The sequence below is a fragment of the Cucurbita maxima genome, unplaced genomic scaffold (genome assembly GCF_002738345.1).
Source record: "Cucurbita maxima cultivar Rimu unplaced genomic scaffold, Cmax_1.0 Cma_Scf00021, whole genome shotgun sequence".
Taxonomy (NCBI): domain Eukaryota; kingdom Viridiplantae; phylum Streptophyta; class Magnoliopsida; order Cucurbitales; family Cucurbitaceae; genus Cucurbita; species Cucurbita maxima.
The window spans coordinates 2,321,221-2,343,820 of NW_019272037.1; the positions used below are offsets into that span (position 1 = coordinate 2,321,221).

The 22,600-nt window shown below is 39.2% G+C and overlaps 5 protein-coding genes across 11 annotated transcripts; all 5 read left to right on the forward strand.

Moving 5' to 3' along the window:
* The first annotated feature begins 6 nt into the window (after positions 1 to 6).
* Positions 7 to 7,543, forward strand: LOC111495642 (lysine-specific demethylase JMJ705). The gene is made up of 7 exons (XM_023145761.1): positions 7 to 1,100; positions 1,838 to 1,916; positions 2,154 to 2,221; positions 2,402 to 2,546; positions 2,872 to 3,530; positions 3,611 to 4,297; positions 5,291 to 7,543. The coding sequence occupies exons 1-7, from the start codon at positions 236 to 238 to the stop codon at positions 7,327 to 7,329; spliced, it is 4,542 nt and encodes a 1,513-aa protein (XP_023001529.1). The 5' UTR covers positions 7 to 235; the 3' UTR covers positions 7,330 to 7,543.
* On the forward strand, positions 5,882 to 17,577 carry LOC111495644 (GDSL esterase/lipase At3g48460-like). The gene is made up of 4 exons (XM_023145763.1): positions 5,882 to 5,886; positions 9,932 to 9,936; positions 16,169 to 16,824; positions 16,947 to 17,577. The coding sequence occupies exons 3-4, from the start codon at positions 16,198 to 16,200 to the stop codon at positions 17,442 to 17,444; spliced, it is 1,125 nt and encodes a 374-aa protein (XP_023001531.1). The 5' UTR covers positions 5,882 to 5,886; positions 9,932 to 9,936; positions 16,169 to 16,197; the 3' UTR covers positions 17,445 to 17,577.
* LOC111495643 (zinc finger CCCH domain-containing protein 43) lies at positions 8,617 to 12,301 on the forward strand. Its single transcript, XM_023145762.1, has 6 exons — positions 8,617 to 9,438; positions 10,529 to 10,594; positions 10,798 to 10,917; positions 11,040 to 11,294; positions 11,444 to 11,704; positions 11,790 to 12,301. The coding sequence occupies exons 1-6, from the start codon at positions 8,950 to 8,952 to the stop codon at positions 12,000 to 12,002; spliced, it is 1,404 nt and encodes a 467-aa protein (XP_023001530.1). The 5' UTR covers positions 8,617 to 8,949; the 3' UTR covers positions 12,003 to 12,301.
* Positions 13,214 to 15,395, forward strand: LOC111495645 (probable phosphopantothenoylcysteine decarboxylase). 3 transcript variants are annotated; one of them, XM_023145764.1, is made up of 3 exons: positions 13,214 to 13,375; positions 13,558 to 13,932; positions 14,896 to 15,395. In XM_023145764.1, exons 2-3 carry the CDS (start codon positions 13,588 to 13,590, stop codon positions 15,187 to 15,189), a joined length of 639 nt encoding a protein of 212 aa, XP_023001532.1. In that variant the 5' UTR covers positions 13,214 to 13,375; positions 13,558 to 13,587; the 3' UTR covers positions 15,190 to 15,395. The 3 variants fall into 3 exon arrangements, with proteins under 3 accessions (XP_023001532.1, XP_023001533.1, XP_023001534.1); XM_023145765.1 differs by having other exon boundaries at positions 13,575 to 13,932; XM_023145766.1 differs by having other exon boundaries at positions 13,585 to 13,932.
* Positions 17,578 to 18,707: 1,130 nt separating the features above from the next.
* On the forward strand, positions 18,708 to 22,489 carry LOC111495140 (B3 domain-containing protein Os01g0905400-like). Of its 5 annotated transcripts, none has more exons than XM_023145029.1 (7): positions 18,708 to 19,509; positions 19,545 to 19,690; positions 20,075 to 21,038; positions 21,119 to 21,199; positions 21,342 to 21,425; positions 21,508 to 21,653; positions 22,119 to 22,489. In XM_023145029.1, the coding sequence occupies exons 2-7, from the start codon at positions 19,559 to 19,561 to the stop codon at positions 22,377 to 22,379; spliced, it is 1,668 nt and encodes a 555-aa protein (XP_023000797.1). In that variant the 5' UTR covers positions 18,708 to 19,509; positions 19,545 to 19,558; the 3' UTR covers positions 22,380 to 22,489. The 5 variants fall into 5 exon arrangements, with proteins under 5 accessions (XP_023000797.1, XP_023000798.1, XP_023000799.1 ...); XM_023145030.1 differs by having other exon boundaries at positions 18,708 to 18,850; positions 19,543 to 19,690; XM_023145031.1 differs by having other exon boundaries at positions 18,708 to 18,850; positions 19,548 to 19,690.
* Positions 22,490 to 22,600: the final 111 nt, after the last annotated feature.

The window sequence follows — 22,600 nt, forward strand, 5'->3', positions numbered from 1 at the left end:
TTTTTTTTTTTTTTTTTTTTTTTCACCTCTGGGTTTTTGCTCTTCTCTTTCCTTTCCTCTGTATGATTGGAGAAACAGGGGAAATTGGATTTGTGAAGATTTCTAGAAGGAAGAGGCAGAGAATTTGAAGCAGCAGGGGAATGTGAGGAGGTTGTTCTGTTGTGATTCTGTGGCTTGGTTGAAAATGGGTCTTGCATGAGAAACCTTGCTGCAGTTCACCTTCAACTTCGTATTAATGGCAGCCACGGCTCTGGCGGCGGAGCCGCCGCAAGAGGTACTTTCCTGGCTCAAAACCCTACCTCTGGCTCCCGAATACCACCCGACTTTGGCAGAGTTTCAAGATCCAATTTCATACATTTTCAAGATCGAAAAAGAGGCTTCCAAGTTTGGAATCTGCAAAATTGTGCCCCCTGTATCTCCATCACCGAAGAAAACTGTAATTGTCAATTTCAATAGGTCGCTTGCAGCTCGTGCCCCCTGTTCTGACACGAGCGATTCCAAATCTCCGCCTACATTCACTACTCGACAACAACAGATCGGGTTTTGCCCGCGTAAAACTCGGCCGGTTCAGAAATCAGTGTGGCAGAGCGGCGAGTACTACACATTTCAGCAATTTGAAGCTAAGGCGAAGAGCTTTGAGAAGAGCTATTTGAAGAAATGTGTGAAGAAAGGGGGGCTTTCGCCTTTAGAAATCGAGACGCTCTATTGGAGAGCCACTTTGGACAAGCCGTTTTCAGTGGAATATGCGAACGACATGCCTGGTTCAGCTTTTGTGCCGGTAAATGCAAAAATGCTTCGGGAGGCAGGGGAAGGAACAACGCTTGGGGAGACGGCATGGAACATGAGGGGGGTGTCTAGGGCGAAGGGGTCTCTATTGAAGTTTATGAAGGAGGAGATTCCAGGAGTTACTTCGCCAATGGTGTACGTAGCTATGATGTTCAGCTGGTTTGCTTGGCATGTAGAAGACCATGACTTGCATAGCTTAAATTATCTGCATATGGGGGCGGGAAAGACATGGTATGGCGTACCTAGAGATGCTGCTGTGGCGTTTGAGGAGGTTGTAAGGGTTCAGGGATACGGAGGAGAAATCAATCCCCTTGGTGAGTTGATGGCTTCATTGAAGTGGCAAGCCACTACTCGCAATTTCCTTATCTTATAGTTTCTATGGTTACTACACGATTCAGTTTTGTTCTTGGAAGAAATATTATAGCTGCATTTGTTAGGTTCGATTGGTGTAACTTAATATGTGTTTTTAAACGGATAGCATTTTTATAAACATGCTATTGAATGTGATACTCTTCTCTGAATCATTATCCGTTGCATAAGAAGGTGTATAACTGTGTATCCATTGAACGGGATATTCCTCTGATCATCCTCCATTGCACAACAAGGTGTATAGTATATGCTATTGGCATTTGACTGTTCAAGGGAAAATTGTGATAGGTTCTATAGCTCACTTGAGTTCTTTAGGTTCGCTCTGTTACATATTGACTGCCTGCTCAATTCCTTGTCCCTGTCCATCGATGCTTACTGTGCATTTTGTTTTTCCCTTTTGCGTTTACATGGGTGTTTTTTTGTTGTTCAAAATTCTCTTCTTATCTATAATTTGTGATAGTGATGGTTGCTCCATGTGCGACCTGTAGTTAAGTTTTGATTATTAGAGTGCTTCAGGAAGTGGATCTTTCTTAGCTTTTTCCACTTCTTTCGTATGTGTGTTATATATAAGTAGTACAATCGTCCCCTGTCCTCCCCTTTTCTCTTTCCACAATCAATATTTGCTTATCATGTCAGTTTTGGATTTCATTCATAATCAGTTCTTTTTCTTTTCCACATCCAGTCACTTTTGCTGTTCTTGGTGAGAAGATCACTGTAATGTCACCTGAAGTTCTAGTTAGCGCTGGAGTTCCATGTTGCAGGTAAACCTGCATTATATTAAACTTCCTACTTCCTTTTTTTAGGTACTGTTTCTCTAGGGTAGGTACCTGAGACTGAAAACGTCAGTCATTGCAAATCGTCATACTCTTACTCGTTGATGATGATATTGGCTCAAATATTACCATTTCTATTGTTCCCTCCAGAAGTTTCTTGCATCATCATTTGATCCCACGACTAGTCAAATTTGTATACTCACCGCTTTAATTGATTTGCACCAGGTTAGTGCAAAATGCTGGTGAATTTGTTGTCACTTTTCCTCGGGCTTATCATACAGGTTTCAGTCATGGTGAGGTCTCTAGAAGCTTTTGACACCATAGTTTCATAGTGCACATGTGATTGATCTTCTTCGTTCATTTTATTTTATTTTTTGTTGAACAAAAATAGCGTATGTTTGTCGTTGTTTATACTCTAAACTGCAATTTTATCTGTTTTCATGTATTGTGTGTATTTTGCTACTTTCCTCTAGGGTTTAACTGTGGGGAGGCAGCCAATATTGCAACTCCAGAATGGGTAAGGCTTGCTAAAGATGCTGCAATTCGTAGAGCTTCGATCAATTATCCTCCGATGGTCTCTCATTTTCAGTTGCTATACGATCTTGCTTTAAGTTCCAGGTTTGTCTTTCCTTCTATTTGTAACATCCATTTGAGCCTGATGGTTCCTCTCTTTTTCAATAGCTTTCTTTGTTCTTTTATCTTCTTGGAATTAATTTCAAATCCGATGATATCTAAATACGTTCTGTTCTTAAAGAAATTATGATTCCTGTATCAAATCTATGCCCATATGCTATTTCAAAGGTTCAAACTCAGGTCATTTGGAAATCTATTGTAAGAAAATAATTTCCATTTACTAGAGTGACAGAGATTGTTGGAAATTCTTATATCATTATCAATATCGTTTTTTCACTCGATTTAACACATCTTGTGTTTTAATATTCAGATCACCTCTGTGCACGGGTGCTGAACCAAGAAGTTCACGACTAAAAAATAAAAGAAAGAGTGAAGGGGAAGCAGTTATAAAAGAGTTATTTGTACAGAATATTGTAGAGAATAACAGCCTGCTGGACATTCTTGGAAGAGGAGCGTCGGTTGTACTTCTTCCCCCAGGTTCTTCAGATTCTATTTATTCGAGACAGCGCATTGGATCCCACCCGAGAGCAAAATCTAGATTTCCTGTTGGTTTTTGCAGTTCTAAGGAAGAAACCAAATCTTCTCAAAGTTTTGATTATGATAATCTCACACTAGAAAATAGCCAGGGAATGAATCAAGTTAAAGGTTTCTATTCAGCTAACAGGCTGTATTCTACTCTCTCTGAAAGAAACATGGAGAATTTATGTGATTCAAGGTCGAAGACTTCGAATGGCAGCAACGAACGAGGTGGTAATGTTCTTAGTGATGGATTAACAGATCAAAGGCTGTTTTCTTGTGTCACATGTGGCATTTTAAGCTTTGCCTGTGTAGCCATCGTCCAACCCAGAGAACAAGCTGCTAGGTACCTTATGTCAGCTGACTGTAGCTTCTTTAATGATTGGGCTGTTGGTTCTGGGATAGCTATTAGAGATGGGCATGCAGTTAGCTCTCAGCAGATTAGTAATAGTGGTAGGTTTTATAACTAATTAAATTATAGCTGCTGGCATTCTTAAATCATTCTCTCTTAGAACGCTTATTTACCAATGCAGGAAAAAGAGATACGTGCGTTTCTGATGGTTTGTACGACGTCCCAGTCCAGGCTGTCAATCGCCAGCTTCCAATTGCAGATGAAAGTTACAAAGCTAATCTAAGTACTGAAAAACGGAATGAGACTTCTGCCCTTGGCATGCTCGCATTGGCATATGGACATTCTTCCGATTCTGAGGAGGACAATGCTGAAGCAGATGCTGCGTTAAATCCCGGCGATGCTAAACTAACGGTTTGTTCTTCAGGAAACCAATATCAGTATGACAATTCTGGTCTTACTTCTAGTGAAAATTGCAAAAATACTGCAACTTTGGATCACAATGCCTCGTCATTTGGCGTTAACACTACAGATCAAATGCACTTCCAAATCAATGACTATGAAGAATTTGGACAAGCTAGATGTTCTTCTGAGTCTGAAATGGATGGCATAGGTTCAACTAAGAAAAATGGCTTGTCGCCTAGATATCAAGATTTGCATGTGAACGACAGATCTTCCTTAGACGCTGATACTGAAAAACCAACGTTTGACGAATCCACGGAACCGGTGGAGATTGAGAATATGCCATTTGCTCCAGATATTGATGAAGACTCCTCTAGGTTGCATGTATTCTGCCTAGAGCACGCAAAAGAAGTGGAACAACAACTTCGACCAATTGGAGGAGCGCACATTCTTTTACTCTGTCATCCAGGTGCAATACTTACTCATCTACTTGTTCTTGTTGTGATATAGGATAAACGGATTGAACCCTGGAACTGTTCCACCTTCTCCACAAAATGATAGTAATTATAGTTATTAGGTTAAAATATCATTTTGGTCCTCGACTTTGGTTTCATTTTATTTAGTTTATGTACTTTCAATTGTCCAATTTTAGTCCCGGTGGCTGTTGGACTTTAAATAAATCTTAAATTTAGTCCTCTGAAGTTTATTTTTATCAAAATTTGTTAAATAATAATAATAATTTACGTGTGGGGACTAATTTCAAGATTTAGGGCAAGTTAGAGGGAATTTTTTTTAAGCAGATTCAAAAATCTAGTTCTGTACTTACATGGAGAACAATGTTGAACCACTAATTAGTGTCAATTTGTGTGAGATCCCACATCGGTTGGGGAGGAGAATGAAGCATTCTTTATAAGGATGTGGAAACCTCTCCCTAGCAGACATGTTTTAAAAACCTTGCGGGGAAGCCCGGAAGGAAAACGCCAAAGATGATAATATTTGTTAGCGTTGGGCTTGGATTTGGACTGTTACAGCATGACTGGTGTATGTGGAGGCTTCTATGTAAAGATCTTGGTAACTTTGATGTTAGTTTTCTTGTTATATGGAGCTCAATGTTAAGTTCTTCGTTTTTCTTTTAGAATTCTTCAAGCCTTACCTTTCTTTTTATGTTTTTGGACGTCGATGAGTCTCCAAGTTGTACTTGTCGCAGGGTCATCTAGAGGTATTAGTCACATTTGCTAATGCTACAACTTTGAATGACACACCCCCATTATTTTCGTTTATGCCGCTACTTTCGATATAATATTATTTCGTTCTTATTTGAATATATCAGGTACATGCCTTAGTAACTACTCGTGATTACTATTCGTAAAGTATTCTGTTTTGGATTTCTTTTATAATGGTCATTGCATTTTGTCAGTTATTTTTTACTATTATGCTGAATTTCAAAGAAAAATTGTTACAGACTATCCGAAGATGGAGGCAGAAGCAAAAGTGGTGGCACAAGAATTAAGTATGGACCATGTGTGGACCGATACGACGTTCAGAGGTGCCACCGAAGATGAAGAAAGGAGAATTCAGTTAGCTTTAGATAGTGAGGAAGCGATTCCAGGTCATGGAGATTGGGCTGTAAAGTTGGGAATAAATCTGTTTTATAGTGCCAACCTTAGTCACTCTCCTCTTTATAGTAAGCAGATGCCATACAATTCTGTTATTTATAATGCATTTGGCCGTAGTGCTACTCCCAACGCTTCTGGTAAGCCGAAAGTCTATCAAAGGAGGACTGCTGGAAAGTTGAAACGATTAGTTGCAGGGAAATGGTGTGGGAAAGTCTGGATGTCGAATCAAGTTCATCCTTTGCTAGCAAAGCGAGATCCTCAACAAGAAGATGTAGACGTCTTCCATTCTTGGACAATGCCGGATGAGAAGTTTGACAGGAAATCGGAAAATGTCCGTAAAAATGAGACTGTTATGGTGAATAGAAAATCTGCTGGCAAGAGAAAAATGACTCGTGGGAGTGGAACAGCTAAAAAGGCGAAACCCCGAGAGTCAGAGGACATGGTTTCAGATGATTCAGTCGAAGATTGTGTCGATCAGCATCATAATATTCATCGGAACAAGCGATACAAATTTGTTGAGATCAATGATGCTATGTCAGATGATTCTGTTGAGGATGATTCTTGTGGAAAACATGGAGGAGTTTCCATTAGCAAGGGAGTGACATATTGTCGAACCTATGACACCGGTTCAGAGGACTCTCTCGGAGATCGTCGTAATCAGCAGCACAGAGGGTTCTCTGGATTCAAGCTGCCGAAATGGGGTGAGATAGAACCCGCAGTTTCTGATGATTCCTTAGAGCACGATTCTTCTCGGCATCGTGAGCAACATATAAGGATTCCAAGAAGCAAGCAAACCAATGTTCTTAAAAAGAATGTCGTTTCACATGATATACGGGACGATAGTTTTCTTTGGCATCATCAAAGGACTTCCAGAAGCAAGAAGGCGAAATCAATCGAGAGTGAAGATGTCGTTTCAGAGGACTCTGTTGAAAATGATTCTCATCAGCATAGAAGTAGGCCTCAAAGGAAACCAGCCAAATCCACCGCGAGGGAAGACGTATTCTCAGATGATCCAGACGAAGATGATAATTCTCTTCTGCAGCATAGAAGAAACATGCAATTCAATACATCAGATAACCAACTTGATGATAGTGTTGATCAATACAGGAGGAGAGTACTCCGAAGTAAGCCAGTCAAGGCCGAGACAATTTCTCAAATGAAACAAGAGATCCTGCGATCTGCGAAGCGAGGAGCCTCGCAGACTTTGAAAGAAGAATTTGCTCAATCCTTAAAATGTGGAGGCCGCCATACCTCAAACTTAGAGACCCCTCAGCCAAGAATACAACATGCCGCTAATCGGCACGGTAAGCAAGCTAAGAGGAATAGTAAATCGACCGATTTGGAATCAGAAAACGAGCAACCAGGTGGACCTAGCACACGTCTTCGAAAAAGAACTCTAAAGCCTACTAAACTTACAGAAGCGAAACTGAAAGATAAAAAACCAATTAGCAAGAAAAAGGTGAAGAATAGTTCATCTTTGAAGACTCCAGCAGGCCGTAGAGATTCAAAAGCAGCAGGGGATGAGGAATCAGAATATCTTTGCGACATCGAGGGTTGCAATATGAGTTTCGGTTCAAAACAAGAACTTGTTGTGCACAAACGAAATGTTTGTCCTGTCAAAGGGTGTGGGAAGAAGTTCTTCTCACACAAGTACCTCGTGCAGCATCGTCGAGTCCACATGGACGACCGTCCCCTTAAATGTCCATGGAAGGGCTGCAAGATGACGTTCAAATGGGCATGGGCACGAACAGAACATATTCGTGTTCATACAGGTGCCCGACCTTACGTTTGTGCTGAACCAGGATGTGGTCAGACATTCAGATTCGTTTCGGATTTCAGTCGTCACAAGCGGAAGACTGGACATTCAACAAAGAAAGGTAGATGAATGTGTTTAATTGACAGATTTAGGATATGATTAGATATAGGGATAGATTTAGAACATCCCTGTAATTATATATTATGATTCAGAGTAACAATTAACTCTGTTGTGCTGTCTGTTTTCGTTGGTGCTATATATTTTATGTAAACTGAGCAATTGCTTGGTTCTTCAAACATTCTTGGCCAATGAAGTCGGATGCTAATCCTGATCTTGGTGCTATATATTTTATGCAGTTTTCTTTTCCTTGTGCTTGATGATTTGCTTTTTAAGTTCAAATCTCTTCGTATAATGTCAAACCATTATTTCTTCGATCGAATTTGCTGCTAGTGGATATCATTTTTTTTGAATTTTTCCTTTTGGATTTTACAACTTTGTTTGTTAGGGTGAGATTTTAACGGTTCTTTTTTCCAAAGTTTTAAAAATGTCTGTTGGGGTGAGATTTTCACAGTTTCTCCTTCTACAGTTTTAAAACTCTGGAGAGAGATTTTCATCGTTCCCCATTTTAGAGTTTTAAACCGCGTTTGTTGGGGGGAGATTTTCACAGTTCTCCTTCTAGGCTTCCAGGGTTTTAGAACGTGTCCGTTGGTGAGAGATTTTCACAGATCCCCCTTTATGTTTCTAGAGTTTTAAAATGCGTCTGGTAGGGAGAGATTTTCACAGTTCCCTTCCAGGCTTCCAAGATTTTAAAATGTGTCATTGGTGAGAGGAAGAAGGAACCGAGAAGAAAGTATCAGCAACAACAGGTTTTATTACGGGACTTTCATAGTTTCTCCTTCTAGGCTTCGAAAGTTTTAAAACGTGGCTATTTAAGAGAGATTTTCACACCCTAATAAAGCATCTTTATATCGGTGGAATCTCACAATTACATAGATTTGAACTTCTACCTTCCATAAATAAACACAAAGGTAAAGTACATAGATTTGAACTCCTAACTTCCATAAATGAACACAAAGACTGCATTTTCAACCTCAAAACCTCTAATCTCAGAGCAAGGTAGCAGGAAAATTGAATGCTAGAATCTGCCATTTGGACACAAGTTGTGCGTCTGAATCTAGACTTTCTCTCTACCCTTCCATGCCTTATTTTGAGGTTGTTTTTAGCAATTAAACACATGGCTTTAATTATGTTACCAATGTCAGCTTAAATGCACTGTGATTCACACACCATTTCTTATAGAACTGGAAAGCCTTTTTGTTCTACTAAGTCAATCCATAATAAATAAAAACCACAAGTGGAGAAGTACTGATAAAAAAAAAGGGTTAAAGTTTAATATTCTTTGTTCTCTTCTTAAAGGGACCTTTTCCAAAAGCCTTCCCTTTACACATATTTATGCCATTTTTACTGAGATTCATGGAATCTTGAAATGGTTTTTGCAAATTTTCTACACAATTTTAGGTCAATAAATGAAATCCAACCCTGAAAGCACCCCACGAATCGTCTAGAAGAGAAGAAAGAGAAGGAATTTGAGTAACCCTTTTTTTTTTTTGTGCAAACTTTTCTTGTTTTTAGTTCTCATTATCGATTAGTGTCAAACCCAATTGCTATTTGCTACAAAAAGTTCATAGCTCTCCATGTATATTATTATTATCTGTAGCTAGGGTTTCTGGGTGTTCAAATGTGAGCATAATGGAACCTTCTGAAGCCGTTTCAGTCCCCAATCACTGTGAAGTATCGGCTTCTGAGTTTCAATCTTCTTCGCAGTTTCGTAGTTCTGTTCTTGATCCTGTGGCTACAGATGATCGCATCCATGCAGAGCTTCAGGAATTGGATTTGAAGGATGAGAAAGAGGAGACCGTGAAGGATTTTGATGACGGTGGAGAATGGGAAGTTGAGAAGAATCCCGATGAAGGTGAAGGAAATGATGCGAAGAAGATCGGTGAGAGTGATCGAGATAGAAGCGTTAGGAATGACGACGGCGATGACGATAACGATGAGGAGGTTCATGCAGCCGACGGCGACGGCGGTGAGGTGGAGAATAAAGGGGATTGGAGAGGCAAAAACAACCAGTATCCAGTACGACCGGAGGCGGAGGATTGTGCCTTTTACCTCAAGACTGGGACCTGCAAGTTCGGATCATTTTGCAAATTCAATCACCCTGTGCGAAAGAAAAACCAGGTTTGTTCTTGGCGATCTCTGTTTATATTTGTTTGTTTCGTTAAATTTCTTTTTCCAGTATGATCTTCAGCTGATAATTTGCATGCATAGTTTACAGTACATTTCTGTATGAACTTTCGTCTATTTGTTTTGATTAGAAACAAATAAAAATCATCAATAGAATTAGAAGTGCAAATGAGGAGGGCCACAAAGACTACTCCAATTGGCCTTGTTTTAAAGACTTATGCCGCATTCAACTGATAAAATTAGCTGGAAAGATCATAATATTTGTCTTTTTCTCTTCAATTTGAAAAAGTAGTCTTCACTCAGTCATCATTGTAACTGCTAGTAACGTATATCAGCTTGCTTAGTTTTGTTCGAGCTGAGACCTTTCTGTTTTTGGTGTCCACCCTCCTTTGGGGCTCAGTCTCTAAAAGCCCAAGTCCACTGCAGCGCTAGCCGATATTGTCCTCTTTAGGCTTCCCCTCGAGGTTTTTTAAAACGCGTCTATTAGGGGAGGTTTCCACACACTTATAAAGAATGCTTCGTTCTCCTCCCCAATTGATGTGGGATCTCACGACTCGTGTCCGTCCATCGCTTGTTTTATTAGTAAAAGGATGGATTGGATCTCCTATCTTATGATATTTTTGGTGTACTCACTTGTGAGAAATGAAGAATTGATATTTTGGGTTTGAGGAACTTTTTGGAGGACTCTAAAGCAGAATTGCTTTAACGTACTTATGTACTAGATAAGAACAAAATTTAAATTTGCAGACGACTGAGATTCTTAGCTATGTCTAGGTATCTTTTAACTTTTTTTCTGTTTTCAATGAAAGATTCAATGGGGTCGATGAAGAAGGCCAAAATTGTCAATCCAGTCCAAAAGGCTGAAGAAATATCTCGAGTGCTTTTGATTTTTGTGTATAGTCGAATAGTTTTTAATTTTATTCTTCTCGACTTCTTCTTTCGAATCATTTCTCACTTCATTCAGCGATTTCTCAGTTTTATTTCTTGTTTTAGACATCTGGATTTTGTTTTTCCATTGTTAATCTAGCTATTTCTCGTTGGACGACATTCTTCGTGATGGGTTTTGTTTTGTTTAATTTGAAAGGTTGTTTCTGAGAAATTAAAGTACGAAGACGATTCAGCTAGGCTGGCGGGCAAGACGGAATGCAAGGTTTCCATTGTGGTTATGATTTCATGAAAGTTGTTTCAAGTCTTTTACTACAATTATATGGTTTGATGCATTACCCAGTTTGCTTATTCTTGAATACTCTTTTACTGTACAAGATAGTGAAATATTCATTTTCCTTTGTGACATGCACCATTTACTGATTTACTGATATCAGTTAACCGTTACACCTCATGAGCCATTTGCAGTTTTATATGAGGACGGGGGGTTGTAAATTCGGGGACGCTTGTAGATATAACCACACGAGACCAAAAGCGTTGGCAAGCTCAATTCTAGAGCTTAACTTCCTTGGTCTGCCAATCCGACCAGTTAAGTTTGTTCTTTATCATCGTTTGATGGTGAACCTTTTCCAAATCTTTCATCATCAGCTTTGTAGACTCGATCTCTTATCTCACTTGTCTTGGAGAATTTAATGTTTTTTTTTTGACAGGATGAAAAAGAATGTCCCTTTTACATGCGCACCGGGTCCTGCAAATACGGAGCTAACTGCAAGTTTAACCATCCTGATCCCACAACTGTTGTTGTACCCGAATCTCCGTCAGGATATAACAATGGAGTGCCCCTACAAGGTGGATCACAATCACATATCCCATCCTGGAATTCACCAAGAGTACTGAATGAAGCTACAGCATTTGTACCTGCTGTGATCCCACCATCTCCAGATTCAGAATGGAACGGTTACCAGGTACTATCGCCTTTATCTCAGATTGCCGGGTTGAAAGTGTTTCAATATCTTTCTTGTTGGACTCGTGCGTAGATGTGTTTCTTGGAGTAATTTGGTTTAGTTTCTAGAACTCTTTGACTGACTTCCCCCATGGTATGTACAATGTTAAGGCTCCCGTATATCCATCAGAAATCAGCGTGCTTCCACCTCCGACATACGTCGTGATCAATATAGCATCTGAGACAGATATCTATCCTTCTCATCAGCAGGCGGAAGAGTATCCCGAACGACCTGGTCAACCTGATTGCAGCTACTTTCTAAAGACGGGGGACTGTAAATTTAAAACTCTTTGCAAATATCACCATCCAAAGAATCGGAACCCGAAGTTACCGGCTTGCACTCTCAATGATAAAGGCCTGCCTTTGAGACCTGTAAGCCCTCAAACTGAAGGGTAGTTCTTATTATATATTGACTTTATTCATTTACTGGACTTTCCGTATCTTTATATGGTTTCAGGATCAGAACATATGCACATATTATAGTCGTTACGGCATCTGCAAGTTCGGGCCATCTTGCAAGTTCGACCATCCTATGCTTCCAGCTTCCTCAACCGTGGGCGTGGGCGATCTTGAGCAGCAACCTCGCTACGGTAACTTTAGTGCTGCAGAAGGGGCTGAAATGGCTGGGGGAGGGAGCAGAAACAGCCCCACAGTTGAGCAGTCTGCATAAGTAGTTTGTGGTGAGGTCTGCTAGGTATAGGATTTTTCATGGAGCATTTGTTTCGGACAAGGATATATTCGACTCGGTCTCAGTCGGGTTGAGCTACCATGAGGTTTTTTTTCTTCTATAATTTACGTTGAACAAAGGAAAAATGTAAATTATACACACACTGGCTATAATCTTGTAATCTTAACTGGTGAGATTTGGAGATTGTGACAGTCATCGCCTGGCTAAACAGAGCACAGAAGGAACAATGCCCTTTTGCTTTAAGTTGTTTGATAAGAAGAATTACTGACTACTTCCTCAAAGCCTCCCTTTTCATTGATGACTTTACTTGAACAGGAACTGTTCTATTGGTTGTATAGGTTTACAAGACTGTGTTCATTAGTTATAGTCAGCATTTCGTCCTTTCAAATATCTTTGATGATGTAACGGCCCAAGCTGGATTCCACCTTGATTAGGGAGGAGAATGAAACATTCTTTATTAGAGTGGATTTGTAACGGTTTAAACTCACTACTAGTAGATATTGTTATTTGTTGACTTTTTCTTCTGGGCTTCCCCTCGAGGCTTTAAAACGCGTAGATGGATTGTGAGATCCCACGTCGATTGGAGAAGAAGATTTACTCGAATAGATCATCAATATTGATTTTTTCTTTTTACTTTTCATTTGCCTCGACTTTGATTCTTCCTCCATCCATTGTATTAGGACCCTTGTCAAAATCTTTGCCCCTTTCGTCGGTTCGTAAGACCCTCGATAGAGCCAACAAAGTTTGTTAGGACTAGTTTATTGTCCCATGGGTGTTACTATACTTATTAACGCCTTTTCCTATTTTCATGTGCATTTTAGTCTAGCTCAAACTCTTCTCTATTGAAATGGTGAAAATTGCAATAATTGTCGTCAGTTTCAGTTACGTCATTGTCTGGATCTTTCATACTAGGGGAGAACAAAAAACTGCTTTGTTTCGTTGTGGTTCTACTTTGAGAGTCGAGTTCTTGGTTTTCATGATGATGGTCACTCGATCTCATTTTTAATGATTTAATTACTTTTTTGGTATTTTTTTAAAATAATTATCTATCGTAACGAAAGAAGTCGATACGTGTGGAAACCCGAAGATTAACTTGGTATGTGAATAAATTTGAGGTTGGCATTGATAAAATTAGAGATTTTTGGTTAAAATTAATACAATCCATTAAAATGGCGCCCAAAGTCCAATTTCAGTGAACCGGGATCTCCATTCTCGCATTTCTTTCGGGTCCTGTCCTTCGCCCATCGGTTCCCGCTCTCACAAATCGCAAGCATCTGTGTCTTTGTCTCGCTTGTTCCAGGTCTTTTAGCCCTTGGCAGGAGTTGCATTGGAACCTCGGAGGGGCAAGTTTGAAGGTAGTGAAATTCCTAATTTATACTGTTCTTTTTCGCGATTTGTATGTTCAGTACATCATTTTGGTGATGATTTTTGGGGGCTTCTTCTATTTTCTCTTGTCCAGTCCATTGTTATCGTTTCAATTTGAATTTGAATACACATTTTCGCGGTTGTAAGAGCTTGAATTTGATCGTTTGTTTAGAATCGGACTTGGGAGCTTGATCCATAGGGCATGGCATATTCGGAACCTGCTAATGCTGAACGAGAGGTGATTCAAGTTAACAATGCTCAGAGGAAACCCAGGATTTTACTTGCTGCCAGTGGAAGTGTAGCTTCGATTAAGTTTGGGAATCTCTACCATTCTTTCTCCGAATGGGCAGACGTAAGAGCGGTGGCTACTAAGGCCTCTTTACACTTCATCGATCGAGCATCTCTTCCTAAGGATTACATACTTTACACCGATGAGGATGAGTGGAATGGTTGGAACAAAATTGGAGATAGTGTTCTTCATATTGAGCTTCGCCGCTGGGCTGATATCATGGTTATTGCCCCTCTGTCTGCAAACACGCTCGGCAAGGTACAGTAGTTTAACCAAGATTAAAATGCTTATTTCTGACCTCATTCTTCAAAAATATGCCGAGTGCGGGGATGAATGTTACTCAGACTTGGCAGCCAATATATGGAATCTGGCTCCTCCTCAAAATTGGGTTGGTCCGGAAATCTATCATCTTTGTGAATATCTGATTTGGTTTCTAGTTGGTTTATTTGTTTTATCGGTTCCATATTGGTTAAAGAGGTGTGTTGATGTCCAGCCTGTTTATGTACACTTTTGAATGCTGCTTAGTTTAAACTGTTATTATGTGTATAGTTACGGATCCATCTATATTGGATTTGGCTCACATGATCCATTGTGACTGGTACCGTGTGACTCAGAATTATTTTCCTGCTTTTCCTAAAGCTTCATTAGCTCAAGCCCTAAAATCACCGAAGAAAATAGAGTGTAACAGCCCAAAGAGGACAATAGCAGCTAGTGGTGGACTTAGGCTGTTACAAATGGTATCAAAGCCATACACAGACGGTGTGCCAGCAAGGGCGCTAAGCCCCAAGGGGGTGGGTTGTGAGATCTCGCATTGGTTGGAGAGGAGAACGAAATATTTCTTATAAGGTTGTGGAAACTTCCCCTTAGAAGATCGTTTTAAAAACCTTGAGGGGAAGCCCGAAAGGGAAAATTCAAAGAGGACAATATTTGCTAGCAGTAGACTTGGATTGTTACATAGAGTCCTTTAGATATTTTGTTTAATGCAATGTACTCCCATCATTTGTAGCTTGCCCAATGTTTTAAGTTCTTTCCCTTGTCTACATTTTATACATTATACTTGAGTGAGTCAGGGGTACATTTTTTCCTTATCTTACTCTGTATCTCTGTATCTTTTCACTGTAGCCTCTGTCTGTATTTGTAAATATTATGACGCATGGCATGCTACCTTAAAAAATTCTTCTTGAACTTGATGCTATCGCTTGCTCTCTTTTTTTTTCCCAGATTGCAGGCGGATTATGTGACAATCTATTGACTTGTGTCGTGCGAGCATGGGACTATAACAAGCCACTCTTTGTTGCGCCTGCCATGAATACCTTTATGTGGACCAACCCTTTCACCGAGCGACATCTCATTGCAATTGATGAGCTTGGAATAACTCTCATCCCACCTGTTACCAAGAGGCTAGCCTGTGGGGACTACGGCAATGGTGCAATGGCTGAACCTTCCTTAATCTTCTCAACCGTGAGACTCTTCTACGAGTCACGAATGCAACAAAGTGCCAAAAATGGTGAGTAGTTAGAACATGAAGACTTTGCCATGAGGAGGAGATGGAAAGGGTAATACATTTCCGCTTTGTTCACTATTATAAAAGTTGTAGCTGTTGCTCTTCAATATTGTATAAAATTCCTTCTTGTTTACCCCTTTGTGCTGTGAAGCCTTGGAACCTTATGTTTATGACATTTCTTAGCTTATGAATTGATCAGCTTCATATTTGGTCTCTATCCTTCTGAACAACAAAACCTACCTTCTAGCTATGCAGTGTTTGACATAAACCAAATTGGTACCTACAATCTTTCTTGTAGTCGAACTTGGCAACAGGATGGTCAGATACCCCTAATCTCACTGACTGTCGAAAACTTGTACGTATTTATTTCTCAATATTTACTCCAGCTTTCTGTCATTTGTGATTTCTCCAATATTGTTGGTGGAAACTGGTTGAGCTTAGTGTTGATCTGTATTGAGGTGGATCAATAAATGGGTGTAGATAAATCAGGTGAGTGTTGTTAATTTCTTTGTAGAACCTCATGCTTTTTTGTTTGAAATGAATTCACAAAAGAAAACGATCCATGAAGAGAGAGAGCGGCGTGCATTAAAATCGCCACCCAGAATGTAATGCTGGTAGTTTGCTGGTAGTTAAAACATTTAAAGGATGTGTACCAAACGGCGTAGCCCATAATTTCATTGTCAATAGGCTAAGTGCATTGCCTTTCTCTAAAGTTGCGAGAAATTTCTTTTAAGTAGGAACATAAAGGCAAAAAGTTGGTGATAATCGTCCTTATTGAATGCTCAACTAAATTTTCTCCTACTTCCTATCTAGACAACAAGGTTAAAGCTCTTACCTGAGTGGTAAAACACTTTCTCTGTGGCCTTTATAGTTTTAACAGTATCTTTACATTAATGACAAAAGGGAACTGGAAAGGACTGAGATGAAAACTTTAAAAGCATTGGCCAAACAATTTACTATATAAACCACAGAGAACATCCACAAAGTAAGAGCTTCTCATCAAGCAAAAGAACCTTGAAATGATGGTGGCATCCTGCACTGCCATCTTCATTCTCTTGTGTTCTTTTGTTTTGGCTTCTCCGACTGCAACCGAGACGCATCCACGTCTCTTCAATAAGATCTACGCCTTTGGCGACTCTTTCACAGACACTGGCAATACAAGGTCGGTATCAGGGCCAGCCGGATTTGGCCATGTCTCTAATTCTCCTTATGGTAGTACCTTCTTTCACCACTCGACCAACCGATATTCGGATGGACGACTGGTGATCGACTTTGTAGCTCAGTCACTGTCCTTGCCGTTCTTGCCGCCTTACAAATATTTGAAGGGAAATGACTCGTTTCATGGGGTGAACTTTGCTGTTGCTGGCTCCACAGCTATAAACCATGGTTTCTTTGTCAGAAACAACCTTAGCCTTGACATTACTCCTCAGTCTATCCAAACTCAGCTCCTTTGGTTCAACATGTTCTTGGAAACTCAAGGATGTAGAGGAGCAGAGACAAAGACACAGTGCAAAGCTGCATTTGATGATGCTTTGTTCTGGGTTGGTGAAATTGGAGTCAATGATTATGCTTATGCCGTTGGATCTTCTATCACTGATGATACCATTCGGAAGCTCGGTGTCGCCAGCGTCACCGGAGTTTTACAGGTAAATGACTTGACCTCTATGGAGTTTTTTAGGCTGTAAAATGTTAGAAATTTACTTATGTTAAATGAACTGAGAACTTTTCTTTGACAACGCCATTCTTTGCTTTTGGTTTGTTTTTCCAGTCTCTGCTGAAGAAGGGTGCAAAGTACATGGTTGTTCAAGGTTTACCACCAAGTGGATGTCTGGCATTAGCAATGTCTCTAGCTCCCGTCACCGACAGAGACGATATCGGCTGCGTGAGGAGCCTAAACAACCAAACCTACGTTCACAATATTGCTCTCCAAGCTTCATTGCAATCTTTAAGAGAGCAGTTTCCTCAAGCTGTCATCATATATGCCGATTACTGGAACGCCTATCGTATGGTTATGAAGAATCCCAGCAAGTACGGTTTCAGGGAGCGCTTCAAAGCCTGCTGCGGTGTTGGTGAGCCCTACAACTTCGACATGTTTACTGTCTGTGGAATGCCTTCTGTCAGTTCCTGCAAAAACCCACCTGAATACATCAACTGGGATGGAGTTCATCTCACGGAAGCCATGTATAAAGCAGTTCATGACATGTTCATTAAAGGTGGACTTACCCATCCAGCTTTGAGTAACCTGTTGGACATGAAACATCACTAGGGATAAGGTGCTGACAGTGATTCAGCTGGTTTTGTTAGCGTTTATCTTTGAGATCTCTAAGATTTAGCTATGAAACTAATGTGAGAAGTACTAGTTGAAACTTATGAAATGAACCATTATTTCGGACCCTCCATGAAAGATGTTAACTGAAAAAACCTTGAGGAATCAAACCTGTCTATCCATAACGCCTATTTCATGGCTTCTTTCAAACTCTGCTAGTAGTGAATTTGAGCTATTATAGATGGTATCAGAACCAGACATCGAACGGTGTATCAGAACCAGACATCGAACGGTGTGCCAGCAAGGATGGTGCACCTCCAAGAGAAGTGGATTGTGAAATCCGGTATTGGTTGGAGAGGGGAATAAAACAGTTTTTAGAAGAGTGTGGAAACCTTTTTCTAACATACGCGTTTTAAAATCTTAAGAGGAAACCTTTGAAGTGAAAGTTCAAAGAAGACAATATCTGTCAGTGGTGTGTTTGGACTATTACATGTATTCTAAACTATACAACAAGAAAAATAATTGATATTGTTTGAAATTAATTAGAGAAAAGAACAGATAACCACCCATAATTGTCATTTATTTATTGAGTAGGTAAGGTTAAATTTTTGTCCACATTTTAGTATTTTGAAAGGATCAAAATAACTGCTTCATCAGACATCATGCGACTATCATGTCAAAACATGTTATGTAACGGTAAATTGTCATGGGAAGGGTGAATAACGTAAAAAACTTTTTTTTTTTTTTTTTTTTTTTTAAATTACAAAGTTTTTGCCTTTAATTTTCAAATTTATATTTATTTAATCTCTAAAATTTAAAAGTTGTCTAATAAATATCTAAATTTTTATTTTTATGGTCAATAAATTTATAAAATTAAAATTTTTTGAAATAAGACCTATAAAATTTAATTTTGTGTTAGTTTAAATTATTAAATAAAATAAATGATTAATTATTATAGAACTAAATTTTATTTTTAATGGAATAATAATTTCGTGTCGAAAGGACCGATTAAATACAAAATACAAAATTAGTGAATCTATTAACCACTTTAAAGACATAAGGTCAATTTAGTCATATTTTTTTCAATTTTGGGACATTTTTCATGTTGGAGATAAAAAAAATAAAAAAAAATAAATAAATAAAAAAGAGGACTATCCGCCCCAATTGTCGAGGCCCAAAAGGTTTATTGGGCCTTGGGCTCGACAAAAAGCCCAAGTTTTTCTTCTTCCTCGAGTAAGACTTGGCGCTTGCAGGCATGCATTTTGCAAAGCAGCTCGTCATTGAACTCGGCGAGTTAAACCGGAGCTCCCCCGGTGGCTCTGCGGCTTCGACGAAGGCATTGCCAGACTGGTCTTGAGCAAGAACAGTGGCTCGTGATTCTAGGACTTGATCATTCTTCATAAAGAGTTATCGCCTTTCTTCAAATTCCCCTTTGATCTTTTTCCTTCTTCTTTTCCCTTTATTTCGACTGTCACTTGCTTCAAGTTCATTGTTTTTTCAAGAACATTCTTAGCTTTATTAATGCGTTGAAGGATCCTTCAAAATGCCGATTGAGGCTTCACATGAAAGCTGTAGGAAGCTTTCTGTCTCGTCGGCATCTGAATGAGAAGTGCATTATAGTTGGTTTACGAGGCTGAACTTGGTTAACCCTTGGGAGTTGCAGCCGCTTCGATTTTCCTATTAGAACTTACTAATCTCACTATTTATTTTTGTCAACTAGCATGATCGGGTTCTAGTTTTTCTTTTCTGTGCCTTTTGTTGGAATGTTCAGCTTTATCTCGAACCTGTCCTGTTTACTCATCCTTGAACTTGAACTGCAGTGGTTTTGACTTCCCTTGTGCTTACATGGTGGATTTGAAGACGTATAAATTGCTCTGGAAAGGGATTGATTTAGTTGATGTGCTTTTAAAAATTGATCTAATTATGAATGCCTCTTTGAATCCAGGAAGTATTTCACCGACGAGAGCATCATTTTTATCATAATTGTTTGCTTCTCTGAAATTTAATTTTGAACCTCTTTGTTTTGGATAACATCCACATGGGTTTTCTTTACTCTTCTTTATCTCTGTGCTAACGATCATTCTCTGTTGCATTTCAGTATAGGGAAGTAAGAGATGAGCAGCAAGGTAGAAGCCTGTCCAGAATGCACCCAAAGATGCTTACGTTTTCATAGAAAGACAGGGAATTCATCATCTGTTACGTCGTTCTTCAAAGTTATGTTTGGGGATCGCTTTTCTGAAGTTGTGGTATGATAATATTTCCAAAATTGTTTCCAACTTTCTAATTTTTGGTATTTGTTCATGTTAGCTCTTTACAATCCTTATGTCTGTTTTATACAAAATGGTAAATTGCTAATTGCTTGTGGTGTTCGAGGACAGTGCCTCGTTTAAGATGTTGAAATTCTTATAACTATTAGATATTGAATGGCAACCCCTGAGATCTTTCCTTTTGAAATATCTCCCTATCTCTGCCCCTGCAACTTATTCTATTTTGACAGTGTCTATGAGTTCATCCAGTTCCCTTGAGTAGTTATGTGCTACAAGCGAAATATTTTTTCCGAGCTAACATTTTTTGCCATTGATGCTGCATTCTGTAATTTTATTGTTTTATAATTACATTATCTTTTGCAGTTCTTCCCACCTATTTTTGCATCTACCGTGTCGAAGTTGGTTAATAAAAAGGTTGTTCTTGAGGATTCTCTTGGACAACAATGGAAGGTAACAGTATCCAATTGCGAAGGATCTCTTGCTTTTCAAGAAGGGTGGAGTGCTTTTTCATCAGAGCATAGCTTAGAAATTGGAGATTTTGTGATCTTCAATCACATCATGGACTTGCACTTCAATGTTAGTATCTACACTAAAACTGGTTGTGAAAAAGTATGGTTTGCTGAAAAAAGCTATACGAGGAAAAGAATTAGAAGTACTTGTCCTGTACTTGAGATAACTAATGAAGGTTTGTCAAATCCACAAGCTTCAAGCCCCTCTGTGGGTTCTGGATCCAATGTGACACTATCTCAAGATAAATTTCACGTGGCTGGTTATCGAAACATGAATGTATACCAGGGTAAAAGGCGAAAGTACCAGAGCAACGATGAATGGCATGGACCTTTAAACATTGTTGATGATTCGTATTGTTTAATCGACAGGAACAAGGATGTAGGACCGGAGGAAAACAGAAGCCCCTTATTTAACTTGTTTTCCATGGAAATGCAGATGGTCAATTCCTGCATCAATGAGAATTCCACAAATAAAGCTGCTCAGGATGAGATAAACCCGAACTGTGCTTCCTCATCGCAGAATACTATAATCAGTGTCGGCCCAGTTAACAGTGTTCCAGTAGATATAAGAGGAGACACGGAAGTATTGCCTTCAAATGTATCTGCTAACAAGATAAATGATAAAAGACAGTGTTTTGAGGAGGCTGACATAAAGATGAGTGTCTCTGGTAAAGATCCTTGCCATGACAGGACTATAGAGGTTCCTTTTATTTCATCTGCAACAAACTCCGATCAAAAGGGGGAGCCTTTTTGTGACATGCCATTAAAAATCATAAGAGACTACCAGAATGTACCAGCAATGTGCAACACAGTATCGAGTGAGTACTGAAGTGATACAATACATTTCTAATATTCGGGACGACTTTCACAACTAATTATGTGTTAATATATATTTCAGCAATTACAAGACATGATCAGGGGTCTAGTGTGAAACAGGAGTACCCTCCAAATTCCTTGAAGGTTAAAAAATGTCTGCACGGTTTGCTCTCTATTCAGATTGCTCCTTATGCCTTATAATTTTCGATTCGTTCTTATCTGTAGAAAAATAAGCTTCATTTCTTGCCTTCCAGAATCTGACAATGTTGTAACGTTAGCTCATTGCGAATGCTGTATTCAAACAGGGGACGAGAAAAAGATCATTAAAATGGAACCATTGGAAATCAAAACAGAAGTGAACAACTGCGGAGATATCACTGAACAAATATGTAATCCAACTCAATTTATCACATCATTTCCTTGCAATTTGTGGTTTTGGCAAGTCTAAATTGAGATTTCTTTTGCTTACAGTGGAGCCAAAAGTCATTAAGGAGGAGTTCCTTGAAACGTCTAACCAAAGTGGTAGAGAAAATAATGATACCACTGATAATGCAGATCCGATTGGAACTCCAGCCCATATCTCCTGTGTAGTGGCTAAAGATACTCTATCCTTTCTGGTACGCTAATGCCAACTCTTATTTCGTTAAGCGTGTAAAATTTATTCATGTAAGTTTAATGGTTATATAACATGCTCTAGTTTAGATTTGACAGAAAATTGGTATTGATATTGGACCTCTACTCAAAAACCTCTCATGAGCAAGCACATTAGATATTTACCTAAACCGATTGGTAGAGGTCCTTTAACAAATCTCGTGTTAGTCCCAAGACATAGATGCTTACATACACACTCATATATGGACATATTTATGTTGTGATATTGTATGACTGAGAGTACTAATTGCATACAAACGATGCATGGATGCATCTTCACATTCCATTCTTCATGTATGTACTCAAAGAAGCTCAGAGATTCACAGATGATCTTGATTCGTTTCTGACTACTCGGGCGTTTCCTACATGATATGAGCTAATTACTTGTTGAATCTTTACCATTTCTCACTTTGTTCCTGCTACCCATAAAGGAGCTGCCGATGACTTTTCACCTACCATGTTCAAGAGGTCGTAGAAATCCAGAGAATAAGAAGGTAGTGTTTCTGCGGGATCCCAGTAAGAGATTGTGGCCAATTCTTTACCATGAGATGCCTAATGTTCAAGTTCTAACAAGTGGGTGGGAAGCTTTTTGCTGTGCAAATAGAATCGAATCTGGGGACGAGTGTTTGTTTCATGTCAAGGACGAGCTCAAACGTGAATACAACATTAGCATTAGGAAATGTAAAAACTAGCTGATTACATAATTCTAGAACGCTTACTTTTGGGTTTCCTGCTCAAATCTCTTGGAAAAAAAAGAGAACAGGTCTCAGAAAAAGTTTGGTGAAAATCATATTGATTACCATATTTGCTTGACATTTTTTCTCTCCTTGAGCGTTTTTTGTTAGACGGCACAGCATATGCAAAGCAATGACTTCAGAGTGAAGGTTTTGTAGGCATTAAAATCTAATTTTCT